At 38.6% G+C, this 22,831-nt stretch overlaps 1 protein-coding gene across 1 annotated transcript in view; it reads right to left on the reverse strand.

Moving 5' to 3' along the window:
* The window catches only part of mmp11a (matrix metallopeptidase 11a), a 28,345-nt gene that overhangs the window by 4,136 nt on the left and 1,378 nt on the right, over positions 1-22,831 (reverse strand). Inside the window, exons 2-8 of the mRNA XM_073867385.1 lie at positions 7,783-8,036; positions 4,553-4,696; positions 4,319-4,452; positions 4,000-4,217; positions 3,134-3,338; positions 2,232-2,495; positions 2,031-2,145 (exon numbers count right to left, since the gene is read on the reverse strand). Of these exons, the coding sequence (XP_073723486.1) occupies positions 2,031-2,145; positions 2,232-2,495; positions 3,134-3,338; positions 4,000-4,217; positions 4,319-4,452; positions 4,553-4,696; positions 7,783-8,036 (1,334 nt within the window). The remainder of the gene's footprint in view (positions 1-2,030; positions 2,146-2,231; positions 2,496-3,133; positions 3,339-3,999; positions 4,218-4,318; positions 4,453-4,552; positions 4,697-7,782; positions 8,037-22,831) is intronic.

The following is a 22,831-nucleotide window of genomic DNA, read 5'->3' on the forward strand; positions in this document are numbered from 1 at the left end:
GGTCGCCCCGGTGTTGGTAGTTATTGTGTCTCCATGTCCACGTGGACTGTAAGGTTATCTTCGTGTGTTCATGATGTTTGCGGTTGAAAATGAAAGTCTTTTGAAAGACTTTTGCGTTTGTTCGGTCGCTTCACCCCTCCACGTGGTGTTAGGCAAAACACTCTAGTTCTTTCGTGGACCAATGAGATTCCACCATCCCACTGACGTCAGACGACAAATAAGGACGCAATATCGACACAACTGTCAGAGAGTATTTTAATTTAAATCCATAATACAGTTTAACACACAATTCATATAAAAGTATTTACACAGTAAATATGAAAATCTGAGGAAATAGAGTCAAGATATAATTTTAATTAAAATTAAGAAACAAATGCACAAAGAAAGGATATTCCAAGCTGATCGAGTATCCCACATGAAAAAATACTGTAATATTATAAGTATTTACCAGTAAAGTGTAGTAAAATTACTAGATACCGAATATAAGACTACCCTGAATATAAGACGACCCCATTTTCCAGACTTATTAAAATCTGGTTTTCAACAGAAAATAATTCTAGTGATACTTCATTGGAAAAACATTTTAACACCATTCATTAAATATTTTGATTAATTTGTCACAAAATAAAGTGCACTCTGCCAATGAATGAGTTCAGAAATTAAATATTTGAGTGACAAAAATGAATAACTTTCCACATAAATGCAATAATAATGTAGGCCCATGTATGTATGTAACTGTGGTACTGTGAAGATAGATAAAAAATAATTAATCTGCTTTAAAGGTGTAGTGTGTAATTTTTAAAACGATCTCTTGACAAAAATGCTAAAAAATATACAAAACTATATTATCAGGGGTGTATAAAGACATTTTAATAATGAACCTTTATGTTTATATTACCTTAGAATGAGACGTTTTTATCTACATACACAGAGCGAGGGGTGAGCAGTGGACTGAGCAGTTGGTTGCAATTCGCAACCTCACCACTAGATGCCGCTAAAATTTACACTGCACCTTTAAATCAAACATATCTAACCTATAGTGTTGGCGCCCTCTACTGTTTTCCGGTGATTTTGTCTATATCGCTAATATAAGACGACCCCCCCCCCATTTTTCAGTCTATTTTTAGTACAAAAACCTCTTCTTATATTCGGGTATATACGGTAATATATATTTGAATAGTAACCTACATTTTAAAGCATACTGCAGTAGTTAACAGTATGGTTAATGCTACAGAATACTGTAGTATACATTAACAAGTGTAGTAATTACTTTAATATAATACTATATATTATGGTAAATACTAAAATATACTATATAGTATTTTTTCATGTAGAATGATTTATAAAAATGTCAGTGTCCTGCACTGTTGTCAGTTTGTCGGTATATAAGTAAATCTATACAGTCAGAATCAACGTAATAAAAACACTTAAAAAAATCCCTCACCTAAAAAACACTTTTGGATAAAAAAAGACTTAATCTAAAAAATTTTTTGTGATAATCTGTACAAACTGCACAGTAAATAAAGTTATGAGAGTCACAGTGATCAGTTGCAACTAACATGTTACAATCAATCAGTTTCTCCTGAATTTTAAGTTACAGTACAACTTGCAGAGAATTAAGAATAAAGTTATGTACACAACTAATGTTAAGATCCCTGATCACAAATGGTTTAGCACCTTGTTTAGCACCTTAACAACAGGGTATTGATGTCTCCTTACACAGTGGCAGCATGATAATCACAACAAATACATAGTCGCTCATGGTTCATAAAGCTCAGATGTGGAAGATTTCCTGAGAAGAATATAGATTGATGAGACATTTCTATGACATGAAGCGAAGAGAAATGCGTGAGGGAGCAAAAACGTAAGTTACAGCATCAATTTTGTCATTGTGATTTAAAAAAGTAGAGGTTAATACATGTAAAAGATGGACTGGTCAATCTAATGCTATGAAATGTTACACTTTATGCTTCAAACCAGAGAGTCTGAGACCATTGTGCAGAAGACCAGAAGGTTCCCTGAGAGTTTATGGCATGCTGCATCCAAAAAAGTCTGGACCAACATATCGTGGGTAACCCTCCAGAACCTTACGTTGAACTGGATCAAACTTCCAGTACTGTCGGCGACTGATGAAGACTGCGTTACCTGTGTTAAAACATAGATGATTGCATGTGATTTCTTTTACATTTACATTCACTAATACGTGACATAAGCTCCACTGGCAGACGTACCATGGGCATCCTGAAAGGCTGCGTCTATCTCATCAGGGATGCCCCACCAATCATGCTGAATGCTGCGTGGGAAGCCCGGGTCGACTCTGTTCTCATGTGGATCCATTCGCCAGTAGCTTCCAGATTTGAAGAAGTATGTTTGGTGGCTGTGGTACTCCTTTAAACGCATTGCTGCCTGAATGTGTGTCACGGAAAGACCTAAAGTTTGTAGATGGTCTGGACCTGCTATCCGGTGCTCTGCATCAAATATCCAGTAGTTGGAACCTTACAGAGGAAAAATATCAGTGATAAAAGGCACTGTATTGCTTTTCTTTTTTCCAGTTTATTTTTTATATTTGTTCATACTCAAACTTATCCAGTGTAACTAAATAAATTATATATTGGACAGTTATTTAAAAATGGTATTGGGTCACTCTCATTACAACTGCGCCATCCTGTGGTAAAACAGTGACATTCCATTTACCAAAGTCAAATTGTTTAACATTTAGCATTTCATTGAATGTACTACTCTTAAAAAACTAAGTTGTAAAGTTTTACCAATGAACTACTTACAATGTGTTTAGGGTATACATTTGTGCTTGTACCCACATCATTCACAATGCATTTCCATTTTAGCTCCAAGACTCACCTGTACGTTTTTTAGGTATGCAGAATACAACATTGTGTAGATATATATCGACCTGTGCCATACGTGCGAAATATCAGTTTTCTGGTGTTATGTGTTTTTACGTGTTCATGTTTTATCATGCCCTGAATGAGGCAGAAAGCAGGATGCTTCAGATATGGGTCAAGGGGAAGTACTGCACCACCCATCACCATTGATATGTATATAAGCAAGCCTGTCAGATCTTGCCCTTCAACCACAGTCACCACAGTCAACCACCAGTGCTCCATTTACCAACCTTCAAAGAACCAGATATTGCCCTTTTTGTCTTCGTAGGCGGCATCTATGTTCCCTGGAATGCCCCTCCAGTGTCGAGAGGCCAGGGCAGGGTATCCCGCCTGCAGATGGCCGTCCCTTATGCGCCAGGCGTAACGGGCCTTGAAGAAGAACAGTTCCCCACGGATTATAGACACGGCGTCAAAGTCTGTGTGGCAGGCGTCGGGCTGCAAACAGTGATGGAAAGAAAGAAGTGAAAATGGAAACAGGAAGCAAACGGTACAGACGTTGACATTTTTTATCAACCTGCTTTTGAATCTTGATTTTTGGTAAAGGGACATATCACTTTTTTTAAAATATGCTCATTCTAAACATTTGATTCTTAGCGTTTTGAAATCCATTTAGCTGATCTCCGGGTCTGGTGCTAGCACTTTTAGCATAGCTTAGCACAATCCATTGAATCGGATTAGACCATTAGCATCGGACTAAAAAATAACCAAAGAGTTTGGATATTTTTCCTATTTAAAACTTGACTCTTATGTAGTTACATCGTGTACTAAGACCAACAGATATGGCTAGAAGAGTCAAGTTTTAAATAGGAAAAATATTGAAACTTTTTGGGGGTTTTTAGCACAACGCTAATGGTCTAATCAGATTCAATGGATTGTGCTAAGCTATGCTAAAAGTGCTAGCGCCAGACCCGGAGATCGGATGAATGGATTCCAAAATGGTAAGAATCAAATGTTTAACTCTAGGGGAGCTGAAAAATGAGGATATTTTCAAAAAAAGTGGAGTGTCCCTTTAACAGGAGTATTAACTCCTAATTGTATCTGCAGTGATGCATGTGTTTGGCATATTTGAAGTGCAAAAACATATTCAGTGACTCACTGCACTGCTAATAATCTCATTGGTTTCTGTAGGAATTTGGGGTGGGGCTTGCGGTCGAGATCCATAGAGGTACTGAATCCCTTTTTTGTCATCTTCGCTGAGCTGAAGAGGATAGGAGAAGCCGTAAAAAGGAGACATGATGGCTCCAGGCTCCAGAGAGTGCTGCAGACCCAGGACATGGCCAAACTCATGAGCCGCCACCTGTAGAAGATCTGTTCCTGTGTTAAATGAATAAATCTGTGAATCATCACTAAATCTCTGTAATGTTGAGATTTCGTCTGTAGCATTTTGTGAAGGCAATTGAGTGTTTAAAAATTACCAAGTTCATTGCCAACCGTCCAAGCCTCATCATAGTCAAAATGGATGTCTCCTTCTCGGTGTGTCCTTGGGAAAAAAGCATGAGCCAGGATTCCACCGGGTCCATCAAACGGCAAATTGTCTCCATGCCAATACCTAATATAATACATGAAAACACAGATATTTTTTAGTGCACTACATTGCACTAAAACAGAAAAGACCGAACCCCCCCCCACCCACAAAAAAAGCTTGTTACCTTGTAAAGTCAATGACTATGTCTGCCTCTTGGTTAAAGACCTCTGTGAAGGTAAGGGGTGTGACGTCAGTCCAGATTTTAATGGCTTCCTTTAGAACCTGCCTCACGTTATCCTTGCTCATCTGCTTTGGAAAACGCTGGATTCTGAACACACGTGTAAGAAACCTAAGTACATGATCATCTCTTTACTGTACAAACACATAAAGGTGCTGAGTACCTGATATATTGGACCACCAACTAACAAAAGCCCACCACCAGAGTGTTTCATCTTTATTACCTATTCATCAACATAGACTTCTGTCTGGTGATAACATCACCTGATATCCTCCTGTGTGCTGACTGACTGTTTTATGAGTATAATGCGAATGCGGTTTTACAGGAGATAAAATCCACAGCTTTGTGACCCAGTTCTCTGATAGGAGCAAAATTCTCCCTGCTGGGATTGAACCTCAGTCAAGGGATCAAACGGTTCTGGATCTTCAAAAACGTGCAATTTAAGAGTCATTATGTTTTGATTGTAGACATTCATACAAATGTGAGCTCTAAATGATACATTCCTTGAAAAAAAGGGGTATTAGTCAAAATTAGTTCACGTTAACAGTAACTTACTGTACAGCAGTTACAGTACTACTTATATCAGAAATGCACATTTTAATGAAGGAAGCCAAGCTTTATTAATGGGAAAGACACCTGTCTTTGTCGAGGAATGTGTCTGAATTCATTCCCTGCTGTTTAAGCCGTTTTTACCATACCTAATTCTGGTCTTTTTGACTATACACTCTGCAAAAAATTAAGTAAGCAATTTCCATACTGTTACATATGTGCAACAATGACGTATGTTGTTGCATATGTGTACCAGAAGATAGATAAAAGTAATTGCTTTCTTTTTTTATTGCAACTAAATTTTTAAATTAGATTTATAAAGATAAACACAGATTAAAATTATTGGCTAAAGGAAGCATCGTTATAACTAAGGTTATAAATCTGAACTAGTCCTTATCATATCCTTACTATTTGTGCTACAAAAATGGATGATACATCAAATGAGTTGTTGAGACTTTTCTAAGACTTATGATTTAACTCAAAAGTTGCCAGCCAGCGCCAGCATTTTTTATGATTTTTGTACCAAAGTTTAATGCCTTCCAGAAATGTGTATTCTTATATAAACATACAATGAAAGAACAGACCCTCTGCTTTCAAACAACAACAACAACAAAATTCATCCTGTCTTCCTTTGTTCTGTTTTTTTCTGAGATCATTGGCAGGAAGCTTTTTCTCTTAATTGACGAGATACAGGTCCGTTGAATGCTTAAATCTGATTGGCTGGTGAACGTTCTGAGGTGTGCAATTATTTTCTGGGAAACGCACGGTGCACGTAGTTCCAGGCAGCTCTCTTGATCGCATTACAGTTCCATATCACTTTGCATAGTTAACTGTAATAACGGACTAACAAAAACAACATGACAGACGATTTTCTGAGGCAGCGCTGTTTAGAGACGCACAGAGGTAGCCTCATTCACACAATCTCTCTCTCTCTCTCTCTCTCTCTCTCTCTCTCTCTCTCTCTCTCTCTCTCTCTCTCTCTTTCTTTCTTTCTTTCTTTCTGTCTCTCTCTGTGACCTTGTCGCTCTCGCTCTTTCTAATAACTTTATTAATAACTGAATTAGAATGCTATCAATGGCTCAAGCCTCCATTGCCAGCTTTAAAATGACATTTTGGAACAAGCAAAAGAGCCGTTGGATGAGATGCGTAAGAAATAGTCCTACTCACAATAGCGATATAAGTAAATAAACCGGACGAATCCCTTTAAATATATCATGTGATAGATGTCTTAAGGTGTGGTAACCGGTAGTATAAGCAGAATAATTGACTCCGGGGCGTTGAATTATTGAAACACAAGGCACACCTGCTTCGCGTCGTGGCCGCATCACCACCTCGTGTGTGCATTATTTTTTTAATAATTCAACAGCCCGTCGTCAATTATTCCTTACGTATCTTATATTGCATTTCTGTCAAGAGATCCTTCTAAAAGTCCCACATTGCACATTTAACTGGGGATGACAAAATGGGTAAAAAAGTCTATTAAAGGCGGACTCCACGATGTTTGAAAGCCAATGTTGATATTTGAAATCACCTAAACAAACACGCCCCTACCCCAATAGAATCTGGACCTTCGGTTGATAGACCCGCCCCACACATACGCAACCCGGCAAGGATGTCGGTTAGTAGACACGCTCCTTACTGCTGATTGGCTATAAGTGTGTATTGGTAGTCGGGCCGTCTCCTTTTCCAAAGAGTTTTTCAAACATCGTGGACTCCGCCTTTAACATTAATGGAAGGACTTCAGCCATAGAGACCCTTAAAGAAAAACAACACTGTTTTTCAATATTTTAATATGTTCTTTCCTCAATTTAGACAAATTAATACACACCTATCTTTTTTCAATGCATGCACTTCATCTTTGCACAGCGCATAGTGAATGTGTTAGCATTTAGCCTAGCCGCATTCATTCCTTAGGATCCAAACAGGGATGAATTTAGAAGCCACCGAACACTTCCATGTTTAAAGACTGTAGTTACACGAGTAAGTATGGCACAAAAAAATATATGTCGATTTTTTAAGCGGATAAAAAATGAGAACAATATTGTATTGCAGAAGAACACTTAGTTTGCAGCACTTCAACCTCTGGTGCAGTAACATCATCACTCCTTGAGCGAAATTTGTTTATGTTGAGGTAAGAACGGTGGTGTTTTCCTTTAATATCATAAAGATGGCATAGTAAACATAATTTATTCAATTATGGCTCTCTTCTAATCTTAAATCTGCACGTCCCAGTTCTTTTCAGGCATACTGGAAATATAGGACCAAAAAAAAAGATCGACCACCAGATACATTCACACTGTACTGCCCGTGAATACATTCATGTGCAAACATGGTTGATTGTTTCTTTCACAGAAATGGCACCCCAGCATACCTCCACATAAACTGCCTGATCCAGATGTGATCCGAAACAAAGATAGAGGCAGGTGCAATGAAATAACAAGCGTTATCATCCATTCAGTTACAGAATAAGGGAAAGACTTGTGATGGAAAAGCTCTGAATTTGGGACTTGTTTTAACTTTTCCAAATAAATGCCTGTTGCAAGGTCACCAGGGCCAACATATGCCTGACCACAACTGAACAAAGGCTAGCCAGCCCTTATTTTGCATTAAATTTCTTGATTCCTTACTTGTAAGTCAGGTCTGTTTTTGGCCAGCGTCCTCCAAAAATCACAAAGCGTTTTTGTCGGAGACGTCTGCTGAGATGCACCTCTCTTTGGTTGAGGTAGTCTGGGACCCCACATCGCAGCGGTCCCGGTGCCCTGGAGCTGTTCCTGAGTTGTGTCTCACCCTTTGGCCACGTTGGAGGTTTGAGGGGATCCTGAGGATGGGATGCTTTGCCTCTCTTTTTTTCATAGTGGTAATGAGAAAGTTGTGGCCAATCCTAAAATGAAAATATGGAGGCAGATGTACTGTTAAGCCAAAAAATGGCATCAGATCAAAAACGTGATGTAAATGGAGAAGGAAATGTCTTGAATTAAGTGAACCCCCTGGCACAACAAAGTTCAGGATAACAAACATAATGTACGTTAAAGAACGGTAAATAAAAATAAACACGCTGCATCATATTCTGATAAAAAAAGATTTAATCTTTGGGCTTTCCGTTGTTGATGCTATTTACTTACAACAGGACTATGATAGAAGGTACAGTATACTGCCCGGGGAAGAAAATTTTGGAGGAAATGGCTGTTCATTAACATGGGCGTTAAATGAAGAGAGAAAATGCCGAGGGCAGCTCTGTAGAACTCTCAGGCATAATTCTGAGGCATTTACAGACGCTTTAAACTTCAGGATGTTTAGGTTTTTATTTACATGGCTCACCTTTAACCCACTTGAAGAAAAAGTTTATTGTTTTGTTTATTAACAATAAATTAACACAATTGAAATGTAGTTAAAAAAATACAGTGTGATTTTGCATTCTCAAATTGTTTCCTTAAGACTGAGAGATAAAAACAGTTTTGACAAACTTGTAGCGTCCTTGTTATGTATTATATTATAAAACGGTTAGGACGTTTGCAAAAATGTCACACAGGCTAAAAGTTTCGCCTATGTGACCCCGTGTCTCTCCTCCAGGCAGGCACGGCAGTGACTCTTCATGCGTGAGGCTGAGCTGCTCTATTGGAAACAATACCCAGCAGGAACCATGGAATGTGCCCTGATATCTGAGTCAGGAGATTTTAGACTTTCTAACAGCATGCTGATTTTAAATGCAAGTTTCAGATGTTAGGGAAAAGAAATCCACAAACCTTATTTCAGTTTTTGATAGGGGTATGACGAGACACACAAGATGAGACACGAGATTAGGTTCATGAGAACAAGACGAGGCTTACTCTTTTTTAAAAATCCTCATTGATAACATATATAAATAAAAAAAAATTTAAGTATTACTATTTTATTCAACTGAAAACACATAATTTTAAAATGTTTTAAATAATCTAGGTATGTCACCAACAATTATTTTAGTAATTGATAATTAAGTAAGTTTGGTGTATTAAAGGGGACATTTCATGAAAATCTGACTTTTTCATGTTTAAGTGCTATAATCAACCTAGAAAATGTGAAAAAGATCAACCAACTTAGTTTTGGTAAACCAAGCATGTGAAAAAATAGGTCACTGAAATTTGGCTCTCCTTGTGATGTAAGAAGGGGATAATACCGCCCCTTAATCTGCACTACCCAACCACGGCACTACTATTTAGTGCAAAGATCAACTCATTTGCATTTAAAAGGATACACCCAAAAACGGCACATTATTGCTCACACCTACAAAGTGGCAATTTTAACATACATTTTTTATAATAAATTATCTTTGGGGTATTTTGAGATAGAACTTCATATATGTACTCTGAGAATCCTAAGATTTATTTTACATCTTAAAAAAACCTTGTGAAATGTCCCTTTTTAAAAAATAGACCTAATTGATAAAATAACCTTTAAAATGACATACCAAGTGATACCAAGTAAACACAAGGTATTTATCCAACAAAAACATGAAACATAAACTAAATGTAATAAAAACCAACATTATGTATTATAACAAATGCCTGCAGAGGGCGCCAACGGCCTGGCGATTGTTATATTACTTTCATTTTACATTGAGATCATGCTTACATTTGTCCTAACAACATATAAATCCATTTAATCTTTACTATTTGTCCACTTTTTGACAATAGAAATGATACAGCCACTGTAATTACTGAGCAAGAATATGAAGACATTAAGGGCCAGTTTCCTGGACAGGGCTTGTCCTAATCCCAGACAAAAATGCATGTTTAGGCACGGTTCACATTTCGCATCTAAAACCGCGCGGAAAACGCGACCGTCGGTTGGTTCCTGTCACATGACCTGCGGTGCGCTTGCGGCATTCTGAAAAGTTGAGATGTTAGGCTTGTTTGAGATGAGCAAATTCTGCGCAGAATCGATCACCGGTAGGGCTGGGCGATAGAGCTAAAATGTTTATCATCGATATAGCATGTTATATCATTCGATAGCGATAATTATTGATATTTTTATGACCCATTTAAAATAAGGACCAGGAGAAAAATATATTACATTTAAACATTTTTATTTTAAACTTAACCTTCCTCTGATCATAATCCCTTCAGGTATTAAGACAGAAATGTCAACAACCATAGAAAACTTAAATAAATACATTTAAACATGAGTATAAATTTACAATGAACACTTAACAATTATCTTATCTAACATTTAAGGTGCACAATAAGAGAAAATGTAAGAAATTCTTAATAAAGTAAAATAATAAAATAGTGCAAAGTGTTAGATATAAACATAGAAACCTGAGAATTTAGTGCAAGTTCCCCAAAGGGTGAGCGCGGCTAAGGTGGTACATCAGGTTCGTGGTATTACCAGACTTGGCTGGGACGACGGTCTTGCATAATTTGCAGACGGCATTGGTCTGACTACGGTCAGACTTATAATATCCAAAAAACTGCCATACTGGCGAGCTGAATTTTCCTCTTTTATTTACAATTTCCTCGCTCTCTGCAGCACTCATTTTCTGCTTGAGGGTGTTTTCACATATACACTGTTTAGGTCGGCTCAAATGACGTGTCGCTCCGAGTACGGTGCGTTTGGGTCAGTGTAAACATAACAGCCGCACTCGGGTGCGCACTAAACGGCCGCTCCGAGACCGCTCTAAACAGGTGGTCTCGGAGCGGCTGTTGCCGAACTCTGGGGCGACCCACCTGTGGTGTGAACACTGCTGGACCTCGGGCCGAACCAAATACAGGAAGTTCTCCACATGTTTGAGCCACTGGGCTTCCGTTGTGACGTGAGCCGGGTGTTATATTGTGGGTTAACAACAAACAAGCCAATCCTGGTCCGTTGCATAGAGATTCGCTGTCTCCTTTACGTTTGAGCTGATGATTTTATAAATGCATAGCTGTCCTCCACACACAAATAGTGACATTACGGGCTTTTTAGCAAACGGCTCCGTGAGAAAGGCTTTAATAGAACAGCTACGCAATTTCGCGTTAAAGCAAAGAAACTTTGCAAAGACGTGCATCGTTTATCTCCACATCTTGATAGCTGCGCTCTCCCTGTCAGGCTGGTTGTCGTGGAAACGTGGGGGTGGTCATGAGACGGTAAGAGCTGTCAGAGACCAATGACAGCGCTGACCGTTGTCACATGGTGTACGGTGCGGCATTTCAAGTAAAGTAAAAAATATATATATATGTGAACACGGACCGCACTAACTGAAAAATGATACAATGTATTTTGGTGCGCTCCGAGGCCGCACCACGGTGCGCACCAACATATGTGAAAACAACCTCAGTTTTCTGCCGGTTACTGAAGAGGAATCGAGCACGAGACAACGCAACCAAACTTGATACTAGGCTTAATACTCATGTATTAAAGATCTTAAATGATATGATAGTTTCTGATGACTCTTTTTTAGTCACTATGGATGTAGAGTCTTTATATACTAACATTGCTCATGATGATGGACTTAAAGCTTTACGTTACTTCTTAAGAAACAGGCCTACAGATTCCTCACCTCCTTCAGATTTTATTATCCAACTCACTGAATGGACATTGAAAAACAATATATTTCTGTTCCAGGACCATTTATATATTCAGGTACGTGGTACTGCTATGGGGGCATGTTTTGCCCCCAATTATGCTAATCTTTTCTTGGGTCTATGGGAGAAGGATTTTATCCAGGGTAATATCTACAGTGATAAGATAAAATGGTGGGGGAGATATATTGACGATGTACTTCTGATTTGGACTGGTTCTTATGATGAATTGTTATTGTTCTATGATTTTTTGAATAATAATGATAGGAATGTAAAACTGTCTATGGAATACTCGAAAACCATGATCAACTTCTTAGACCTAACCATCTCTAAAGGTCAGGATGGCCAGCTCCATACCACAGTGTTTCGCAAAGAAACAGATAGAAATACTATCTTACGAGCGGATAGCTTCCATCCAGTTTGGCTTAAACACAACATACCGTTTGGCCAATTCCAACGTCTTAGACGTATCTGCGATGAAAATCAAGAGTATGAAAAGCAGGCCAAAATTATGACAAATCGGTTTACACAGAGGGGTTACAAAACAGAGGTAGTACAGACTGCTAACAAAAAAGCTCACTCTTCTTTAAGATCAGATCTGTTTAGAAAAAAGAAAAAAGAATCATCCAGTCAAGAGCAAGTTTATTTTGTTACTAAATACAGCAGTCTAGCCAATCCAATAAAACGTATAATTTTGTCGAACTGGAATCTATTGAAAAGTGACCCTATCCTTAGAGAAGTTTTTCGTGCGCCCCCCAAAATTAGTTTTAGGAGGGCCCCTACTCTTCGAGACAAACTAGTATCTAGTCATCTCAGCGTGAGCAAAAAGACCACTTGGCTTCACAGACAGATATTGGGTACGTACAAATGTGGATTTTGCAACCACTGTTCAAACATTAAAGAGTGTAAACAGTTTATTGATTTTAAAACTAATAAGACATATAACATACAATCATTCATTAATTGCAATACCACTTTTGTGGTCTGCCGTTTGTCTTGTACATGTGGTTGCTTTTGCATGGGCCGAACAAAGAGGCGTCTTAAAGACAGAATTTCAGAACATAAGAATGCTATTAAAAAGGCAAATTTTGATTACCCAATGGCCAAACATTTTTACAGTGCACATAATAGCAACCCAGATGGTTTAATGGTTGAAGGTCTAGAGACAATTAAAAAGAACATTAGGGGTGGTGATAGATTAAGAGTACTACTACAAAGAGAAACTTTTTATATATATAATTTGCGGGCTATGACATGTCCAGGACTCGGTGATGGGATTGACTTTAGTCCTTTTTTGTAAATTTTTTTTTTTTTTTTTTTTTTTTTTTGGAGAGTTCTGTTTATTGGTGTCTTTGCTCTGGTGTGGTTGCCATCTAGTGGTCTTTTCTTGCAATGTTTTACACATGGGAATTCATTACCTTTGTGATGTCATTCAGGTGTTTGTGATTAGCTGACTTTTTAAGTGAAGATTGTTTGTTTGATCAGTATACCCTGAAGAAGGCTATCTGTGCCGCTACGCGTGGGTTACTGCCCTGTTATATGTTTTTAATGTTATAGCCACATTTCAATAAAGGCTTTTTATCTTTTGATATATGAAGAGTGCCTTGGATTCCCCTTTTTTTCACGGTTTGAATACCCTACACCAAAGAGCACCTAACTAATTTTTCCCAAACAAAAAATTCTTTCAGCTATTTTTGAGCACTTTGGATTTTTTCTGATTTCTTGATACTTGGCTTGTTTGAGATGCAGCTTGCCTTGCCTGAAATTCAGACGAGAGCAGACGGCTGCAGTAAGGGGAGGAGTGAAAAAAGAGCTTTTAAGTCAGACACACTTCACCAATCTCGCAGTCCAGTCGACTACAAACGTCAGCATAGGCAGAGATCACGTTCGCGTATTTTATCGCGGATTAAATAGATGCAACTTAAATACCAAAAAATTCATTAACATAAAGATGTTTATAAGGAGAATCAACGAAGGTGAACTGTTCGTTACTGGAAAAGGTTACTTAGTAAATGTTGGGATGAATAAATCTAGTGGTAATACAAATTCGTTTCTGTTGTGTGAAATATAAACAGCTCACAGTACAAATAAATCAACACCAATACAGAAGTTTACAGGAATTCATAAAAAGTATAAATGTCATAGTAAAGAACAATTGAATTAATATAAAAACTCATGGGCGAGGCTAGCCCCTTTTTAGGGGTGCTTCAGCACCCCTAAAAAGGAGCTCAGCACCCCTAAAACTTGGGGCAAGAAATTTAATTATTCTAAAATGTTCGTTCGTCTTTGACCAGGTTAAATAATGTCCAAAACATACTCCGTAGTTTGTGGTTTAAAATATATAATAAGGTAGAAAATGAAAACCTCCCCGCTTAGCAAATGGTGTCATCCTGTTCTACTTCTCTGTACCTGCATCGCTTAGCCCGTCCGTCATTCAGCGTGAACCACACGCAGAGTGAGAATCAGATAGTGTTGTGATGCAACTTTTTTGTTCAAATCTTACAAAATGTTTACGTTATGTTTATAATGAGCGAGTACACCACGAATCAATCTTTCAAGTCGTGTTTTTGTCTTATAATGAATCACCATGGTACACGTATAATAAGTGTTTATTTTCGGATTATTTAAGTCTGGCGGGTACCCGCGCGCTGCGGAGTAGCACAGTACCTGGGTGACTCGTCCATAGACTTAAACGGAGAGAAGTAGCGCCGGTTACAATGTTCTTCCGCAAGACGCATGCAGTGCGTCTCAGTGGGTAGTTGCATACGTGTGTCTCCGTTGTTAAAGTTTATTGTATGATTTATCGTTAATTTGAGACTTATTTTAACAATCGGGAGTCATGTAAACATGACATCACGTGCGTCTTTTCTGGTCAGTCGTCATGAAAACATGGCGTTTGGAACAGAGTGAAAACAAACTACATATCACTGTATACCACCAGTAGGCTACCGGTAAGTTATGTGTGAAATCACTAACTGTCTGACTATCAAACTAGACAATAAATATTTTTTTTAGTTTGTCACATGTAGACTAATATGAAGGTGATAACGTCTTTAACCCTTAGTGCAGGAGTCACAAGTGTTTTGTTTTAGACATATAGTAAAGGTAATGGTTCAATTAAAGGACTGTTAAAAGAAAAGCTGCAAATTAACAAACTATTAATAAACCTACCATATGTTGTAGGCATAAAAGTTATAAATTAGGAGATTTGTCATTTCGACAAAGGCAAACAATACACTGTATATTCACATAAAGCCATACCCACACTGCTGGTGTAGCCCACCTTTTGTCCTGATATTTTAATATGGCATTTATGGCAAAAAAGTGCTAGCTCGCCATTAATTAGAAATAAAAAGGTTGGCAAAAAATGCATCTGAAAACTCACCAGATTGATGCTTTAAAATATGTAATTTTAAAAAAATTCTAAGGGGGAGCATGCTCCCGGACCCTAGGGGTAATATTCTTCTCATCTTTTTCACCCCTGACCCATTTTCATGCCTGAAAGGTCTCCAAAAAATCTTTATTTTGGAGTTAGTTGAACCAATGTTAAAATGAAAGCTATTTTACAATATACATATTATTGGTTTCTGTAGGAAAAAAGAGCGGGTGGTGGCAGCGGAGCTCATTGGGTGCTCAGCACCCCTAAAGCTCTAACCCTAGAATCGCCTCTGTAAAAACTACTACAGGGGCACGTTCAATCTCGCACCGGTGTGCAACGTTTTGCTACGGTTTCCGGGTTGAACGACATGTTTCCTGGAAACGGTGTGCAACGGAATGCAACAGGTTTTAGAAGCGTTTTCTCTTGTTTGGTGGGTGTGTCAGAAATGTCGGCCCAACCAGCGGCAAGATGTATAAAACCACGCGGTAGTAAAGAGACAGCTCGCTCAATGGGTTCAAGTTGGAATGTTGTCTTTCATTCTGGACGGCAAGGTCAGTGACTGTAACATTGAGGGTCTTTTACAGTATTAAACACACATTTATAACGATTTCATCAGGCTTCAGAAACATTTAAAAAAGAACACAAAGAATGGCCTCTCAGCTACCGTAGTTGCAACTCTTACGTCATCACAACAGGGCGTTCAACGCATCACCGGTTCTGTTTAATAAACGTTGTGCAACGTTTTATCGGGGCTGAACGCAGCCCAGGAATTAGAGTTTTTCGAATTAACAAATCATCAGCTGACATAACCTGGCCAATGAGCATTAAGCTGTGTCGTCAGCAAGTCTTTTCCCATCGTGCTTTTCGTCAACGCAGTCGGTGGAGAGCAACTGCGCTCGGCTGTAGAATCCGACGAGCCCGCCTCTCCATCGCGAGAGTTATTTTGCACACGTCAGCGTGACATCAGAGCAAGTCGGACGTAAGTCGGACACTTTTCCAACCGACATGCATCTTGCGCAGATCACCGGTGATCGATTCTGCGCAGAATTTGCTCATCTCAAACAAGCCTACTGTTACATGATTGGCTGTTAGCGTGTCACTCCCTACGTTGCTAGGTTACCAGAGAGCGAGTGCCTTTGTTAATGCAACGAAACTTGCTTTGCAACCTCCGTTTTCTTCTGACGAAAAAAAAAATTATCGAACGTTTTATCGAACACATTTTTTATTGCTATCGATCACGTGTCTATCGTGATACATATCGTTATCGTTTTATCGCCCAGCCCTAATCACCGGTGATCCGCGCAAGATGCATGTCGGTTAGAAAAGTGTCCGACTTACGTCCGACTTGCTCTGATGTCACGCTGACGTGTGCAAAATAACTCTCCCGATGGAGAGGCGGGCTCGTCGGATTCTACAGCCAAGCGCAGTTGCTCTCCACCGACTGCGTTGACGAAAAGCGCGATGGGAAAAGACTTGCTGACGACACAGCTTAATGCTCATTGGCCAGGTTATGTCAGCTGATGACTTGTTAATTCGAAAAGCTCTAATTCCTGTAGTAGTTTTTATATTAATTCAATTGTTCTTTACTATGACACTTATATTTTTTATTAGTTCCTGTAAACTTCTGTATTGGTGTTGATTTATTTGTACTGTGAGGTGTTTATATTTCACACAACAGAAACGAATTTGTATTACCACTAGATTTATTCATCCCAACATTTACTAAGTAACCTTTTCCAGTAACGAACAGTTCACCTTCGTTGATTCTCCTTATAAACATCTTTATGTAAATGAATTTATTGGTATTTAATTTGCATCTATTTAATCCGCGATAAAATACGCGAACGTGATCTCTGCCTATGCTGACGTTTGTAGTCGACTGGACTGCGAGATTGGTGAAGTGTCTGACTTAAAAGCTCTTTTTTCACTCCTCCCCTTACTGCAGCCGTCTGCTCTCGTCTGAATTTCAGGCAAGGCAAGCTGCATCTCAAACAAGCCTGTTTTTAACTCAATAGGTGTGTTCGAGATCATCCGGCGCTGCGCAGACCGATCGGCGAGGTTTGCCGCTTGCAGTCGAGGGAGGAACTGAAGACGGAGCCGTCAAGCCGGACACCTGCTGCTTGCCGTAGTGACGTGTGCGCCGTGTTTCCTTGTTTATAATCGCAAATGAAGTGAATAAGATGCTGAATTTGATAAAAACAAACCTTTTAATAAAAAGTTGCAACCAGAAACATTTTATATCGAATATTTTAATTGCTGCTTAAACTGTATACCCGAAAATAACGGGAAACAAGCCTATATTATTAAAATACCAATAAAGTTTGTTATTTTCATTTTTATTTTATTACACGACACAATATAACATATTTTAGGGTATTAAAGTGTTTTTTTCCTGTTTTAAAACATGAATTTATAATGTTTATTAGTGAAACTAAAGGTTGGATTAAACTTGAAACGCACGTGATCGTTGTCATCAATGAGGCGACCAATCAAGTTAAGCTGTTACATCATCACAACTCCGGGCAGCCGCTCTGGAGAAGCTGCACCGGCTGAGCCAGCCGGCTACTCTCGAAACGCTCTCGCGGTACTTAAAAACCATATGACACAGTCACGTGCCTGCAGCGCCAGCTGAAGTCGGACAAAAGTACTAACCAAAATGCACTGCTTCAAGGCAGCCGCCGACATAGATATGTATAAAGGCTAGATGGCTCAAGGCGGAGTCCCTAACGGCATTACCTGGCGGCCATCTTAGGACAGAGCGCTCGCTCACTCGTAGCATTGAGTTTAATGGTGCAGGTACTTTTAAATGACCATAACTTGCTCAATTTTCTACCGATTTTCAAACGGCTTGGGTTTTTACACACGTTATTAACGTGGCTATGATTCTGGATGCTTTAACATGTTTCATGAATTTATTTTTTATTTTTAGTATAGGTATGCAGTGTCATAGGTACATCTTTGACGTTTATAACAAACCAAACCGTTTGAAAATCGGTAAAAAACTAAGCAAGCCACGGTCACCCAAAAGCACCTGCATCACCAAAACTCAATGCCACGAGTGAGCGAGCGCCCCGTCCCAAGATGGCCGCCAAAACGCGGACGTTGCACTCAATTGGCCAGCAGCGCGGACGAGCCATCTAGCCTTTATATCTATGGCCGCCGATCGGTCTGCGCAGCGACCATAGACTGTAAAAAAATATGGACGTAGTGTCCGTGACGTCACCCATTGGTTTGTGAAGATCGCTTTTGAAGCTTAAAGTAGGCGTTGCCTGCCGTCGCCATCTTGGCCGCGCGTCCCCGCGAATTACTCGCGGAAAACCGAAAATGGGTAAAGAGGCGGGACATGGGTGAAGCTGAGGTGAAACCACGCCCGCCTAGCGCGAGTCTAGTGACAGCAGTGGCTGTTCAACCGACACTCAAGCAGCCACGCCCTTAATTATGCAGAAGTTTAAGGCTTAATATAATCTGAGTTAGAAAAAAATTCACCCCCTCACAGTTGTCATGAAGGGCAAAATTAGCTATATAGGCCAAAAACACTTTTTGTACCAGGCTGTAAACATATTATTTTCTACTGTAAAGTTGGCGATTTTTAACATGGGAGTCTATGGGAATTGACTCCCTTTTGGAGCCAGCCTCAAGCGGCCAGTCGATGAATTGCAGTTTAAGTCACTTCCGTGTTGGCTTCATTATAGAGATCGGAAGGTTGCCCCTCGGCAGCGCCGCATGAAGTCGAACACACCTAATGCAGTGCGGACACGCCTGGAAAAAACGAGCGTGTCGCACCGCGTGCGTGACGCTTCCATTATGCATACCGCGTGCCTACATTTGAAATAACGAACTTGAGTGCGCAAAAGATGCGAAATGTGAATTGCCCCTTAAGCTGCCTTAATTTAAAAACATCTTGCACTGATCTTAACATATACCAGTCCCATTGTTTTCAAAATGCGCATCAATAATGTTTTTTTGTAAGCTGTAAAAACTACTTGAAAGTGCTAAGGCCTATAGTCCTGGATTAATTTAAACCCTGTCCAGGAAACTGCCTCTTAATCGTGTAAACTCAGAATGAGGATTTAAACTGCTGAGATGCTGCACATGTTAATGATTAACAAAAGTTTAAATGTGAAATGTATAATATTTGTGAGAATGAATGTGGCAGCGTTCCCTTCTATTTTTATCAGCTGTTAAAATGAACTGCTTGACCTAGAAAGCTAAACCTCAGACTTTAAATAAGTTCCCAAATGAACTTTACTGAAAACAAAAAGCAACAACAAAAAAGCAAACGCAGTTAAGTAATATAATGCTAGCACTGTAAACGTTTTTTGCCACAAACTCATCAGAAATCTTTTCATCTTATGACCTTATTTCATCTTATTTTATTATCGCGAGATCTTGTTGACTGTTCTGCATGACATGCTTACAAACAAACATGCTTACAAAACGATATTTTATATACTAAGACAATGCTTTGGCACAAAAGGGATAGTGCAGACAATTTTCATTTTAAATATTTACACCATGCTCTTACATGACAGCTTGGTCTAAATTAATTGATCAAACTTCAAATGTTTTTGAAATTCAAGACAGATGCTTGATTCAATTATTTTCTTAGTTGTTTATCCTATAATAACATCCGACTGCATTGTGTCTTCTGATCTATCACTGCACGAGATCTCCCATTACACTGAAATAGCACACACATATATACACACATGCACACACACACACATACATTCCATGCCTGGCACACAAAAGATGAGGTGGTTTCCACATTGTTAATTCACAATGCTGGTTCTGAATGCTCTGGTTCAAAACATATATGTATTTGCTCCAGTTTTCAAAACATGGAGGACATGTTGGGACACATTTGGTTATTCTATGCATTGGGGAATGACGGTGACACAACAGTTCCCTATTTTATTTGTGTGTTAGGGGTAATAAGCTTTCTACTGAGAAAGAGTTGCCTTGATCTTTTGGCAAAACGCAACATCTCATATGTATTTGATTTTGTTAAATGTCTGAGAAAATTAAAGGAATAAAATCTCCCTTTAAATGTTTAAAAGCTGCAGTATGCTCTGAAAAAGATTAAAGGGGTCATATTATAGGATTTTTTAATGATGTAAAATAAGTCTTTGGTGTCCCCAGAGTGCGTATGTGAAGTTTTAGCTCAAAAGTCCGCACAGATAAATAAAAATGTGAATTTTTTTGGCTACGAATGCAAAAAATCACACTCCAATGCAAAATTTGACAATGTTCAATGTGTTTAGTCGAACAGTTGGGGGCATCTGACTTTCATGTTTACTGCTGCCTAACTGCGTAACATCCAATCACAGCAAAGAGTCCTGCAGCAGATTATGGCAGCTCCAAACAATATAAAATAAATTTATCATTAGAAATTCTTGATTTTATATTTTTCCATACTCAATTTTATTTTTTCCATACTATTCCAGACTTGGAAAACACTCAAGTCAAATTCCATATACTTTTCCAAAACAGGGAAAGTTGAAACACTTGCACTCCTGTCAATTTCTGTGTAATTGTAGGATATAGGTCCCACAAACAAACTTTAAGTGTTCATTTGTAGCAGAGTAAGTGTTACTTTGTGCCCCGCTCTCCCACACCTCTCGAAGAGGGCATAGCGTGGAATCAAAGTTTGTTCATGTTCACAGACATCATATGGGCAGAGTAAAAACTTGTCTCAGAGAGCTTGAAAGCTGGCCAATTTTTTTTTATTATTGCAAAAATTTTGAGTCAGCAAGTTTCTTCTGTGGTCTAAGTTAATTTATGTTTCAGTTATAAAATCTCCAAACAAAGCCGAGATACAGGGACTGTTGTATCTTTTCATGTGTGCTTAAATGTGTCAGTAGAGTTCTGTGACTGAGCTTTAATACAACAGTGAACATCCCTGATTGGCTCTGACTAGAGCTCCCACATCCCCTGCCAAAGCCTGCACTACAACCCCCCGCACATATCCCTCGTTTACAGCTTCAAAAGAGGAAATCCAGATAAGAGGTCTGACAGAAGAAACTTAGAAACTATTTGAAAATCTCTTCGAAGCAATGAGTGATTAGAGAATGAAAACTGTAGGATTAAAAATGAAACACTGGATTAAAAAGGAGTAATGATGACTTTCAAGTGAGCTTAATCCTGCAGATACTGTGGATTCACCAACAGTGCTAAAGTTAAACTTTATCCTCAACAGCATAAATCTCCATCTGATTCATCAACTACCAGCAACAGTAATGTTTGAAAGTTTGGATTGATGTTTGAAAGATTTTGGCACTTTTTGGCATCTCTCTCTCCCCCTTACACACACACACACACACACACACACACACACACACACACACACACACACACACACACACACACACACAAACACACACCTGCTCATATACTATCTTATTCTTTACTTATAAGACCATTTGGAAATCATACAGTAAACAAAATGCTGTTTTTTTGTTACAGATATGTTCAGTATTGTAATGACGTAGTATAAAATCAGTATAGTTTCTCAGGAAGAATTATGTTGAAACTTGCTACCCAGTCTCATGTAGATGCGTATAAATAGCACAAAGTGTAAAAAATTGTGCAATACATACGCCAAATTCCACTTTGGAGTGCATATGATACGCCAGTCCTTCCCATTCACTTAAACGGTGCATCTTTTTTTGTCGTTTTATTTATTGGTTTCTAAATTTTTTTCTGTTTTTTAAACCATTTTCGCTTGTGTTTAGGGTTAGATTTTAGATTTGCTTAATGAGGTTATTTAATAGACAGGTTTCTCCAAGTTTTCGTCCATATTTAAGCCATGGTCGCTTGGAGTTGGGGTTAGAGTTGGGGTTTGGGTCATTTTTATATAACAAAAAGTTGTTCTAACCCTAAACCCAAGCGAAAATGGTAAAAAAAAGCAAAAAAATTGAGAAACCAATTAGTAAAACGACAAAAAAATATGCGCCGTTTAAGTGAATGGGAAGGACTGGCGTATCATATGCACGCCAAAGTGGAATTTGGCGTATGTACTGCACGATTTTTACACTTTGTGCTATTTATAAACAACTCCGTTGAGACTTAATATATACCTAATAGTAAAGTTAAACATTTAGTTCGTTCAAAAATGAATTTATGCTTCCTTAAGTTGGTCCAAACCTGCATAAATTTCATGGTTCAAAAGAGCAGACTGACTTTCATAGTAGTAGGTTCCATTATAGTAAGTGAATGGTGTCTCAGATCTGTTTGGTTATATTAACATTCTTAAAAATATCTTCCTTTGTGTTCACCCGAACCGAGAAATCTATACAGGTTTGCAACAACTTGAGGGTAAGTGGATGATGACAGAATTTTAATTTCTGGGTGAACTATCCCTTTAAGGTCTCGATTTTTGCAACACATTTTAAAAACGTGTCATCTGTTAATAGTCCCCTAATTGCTATTACAGACCTAGTAAACTGCTCATAAATATCACTTCACAGTCCCATTTCCCATGTATGAACAGACACATTATACTTTGTCAACATTATTTTGATGTTTTCTCCTGGAAAGTCCCATTCAGTTCCAAAGAGAGTAAAAACAAGCTAATAATAAATACTTTACTACCTAAATGTTATTTTTGTGCTTCTAACGCATTCAACATTAACTAAAGTTCACTGGAAATTACAGGAGTCCAACTAAATGGTGTAATTATTAAGCTGCATAAATTAACCTCATATAAACTGTATAGATTAACTGGAGTGTTAAAATGGTATCTTCCTACTTGGCCAATGC

The sequence above is a fragment of the Misgurnus anguillicaudatus genome, chromosome 5, assembly GCF_027580225.2.
Source record: "Misgurnus anguillicaudatus chromosome 5, ASM2758022v2, whole genome shotgun sequence".
Classification (NCBI taxonomy): Eukaryota; Metazoa; Chordata; class Actinopteri; order Cypriniformes; family Cobitidae; genus Misgurnus; species Misgurnus anguillicaudatus.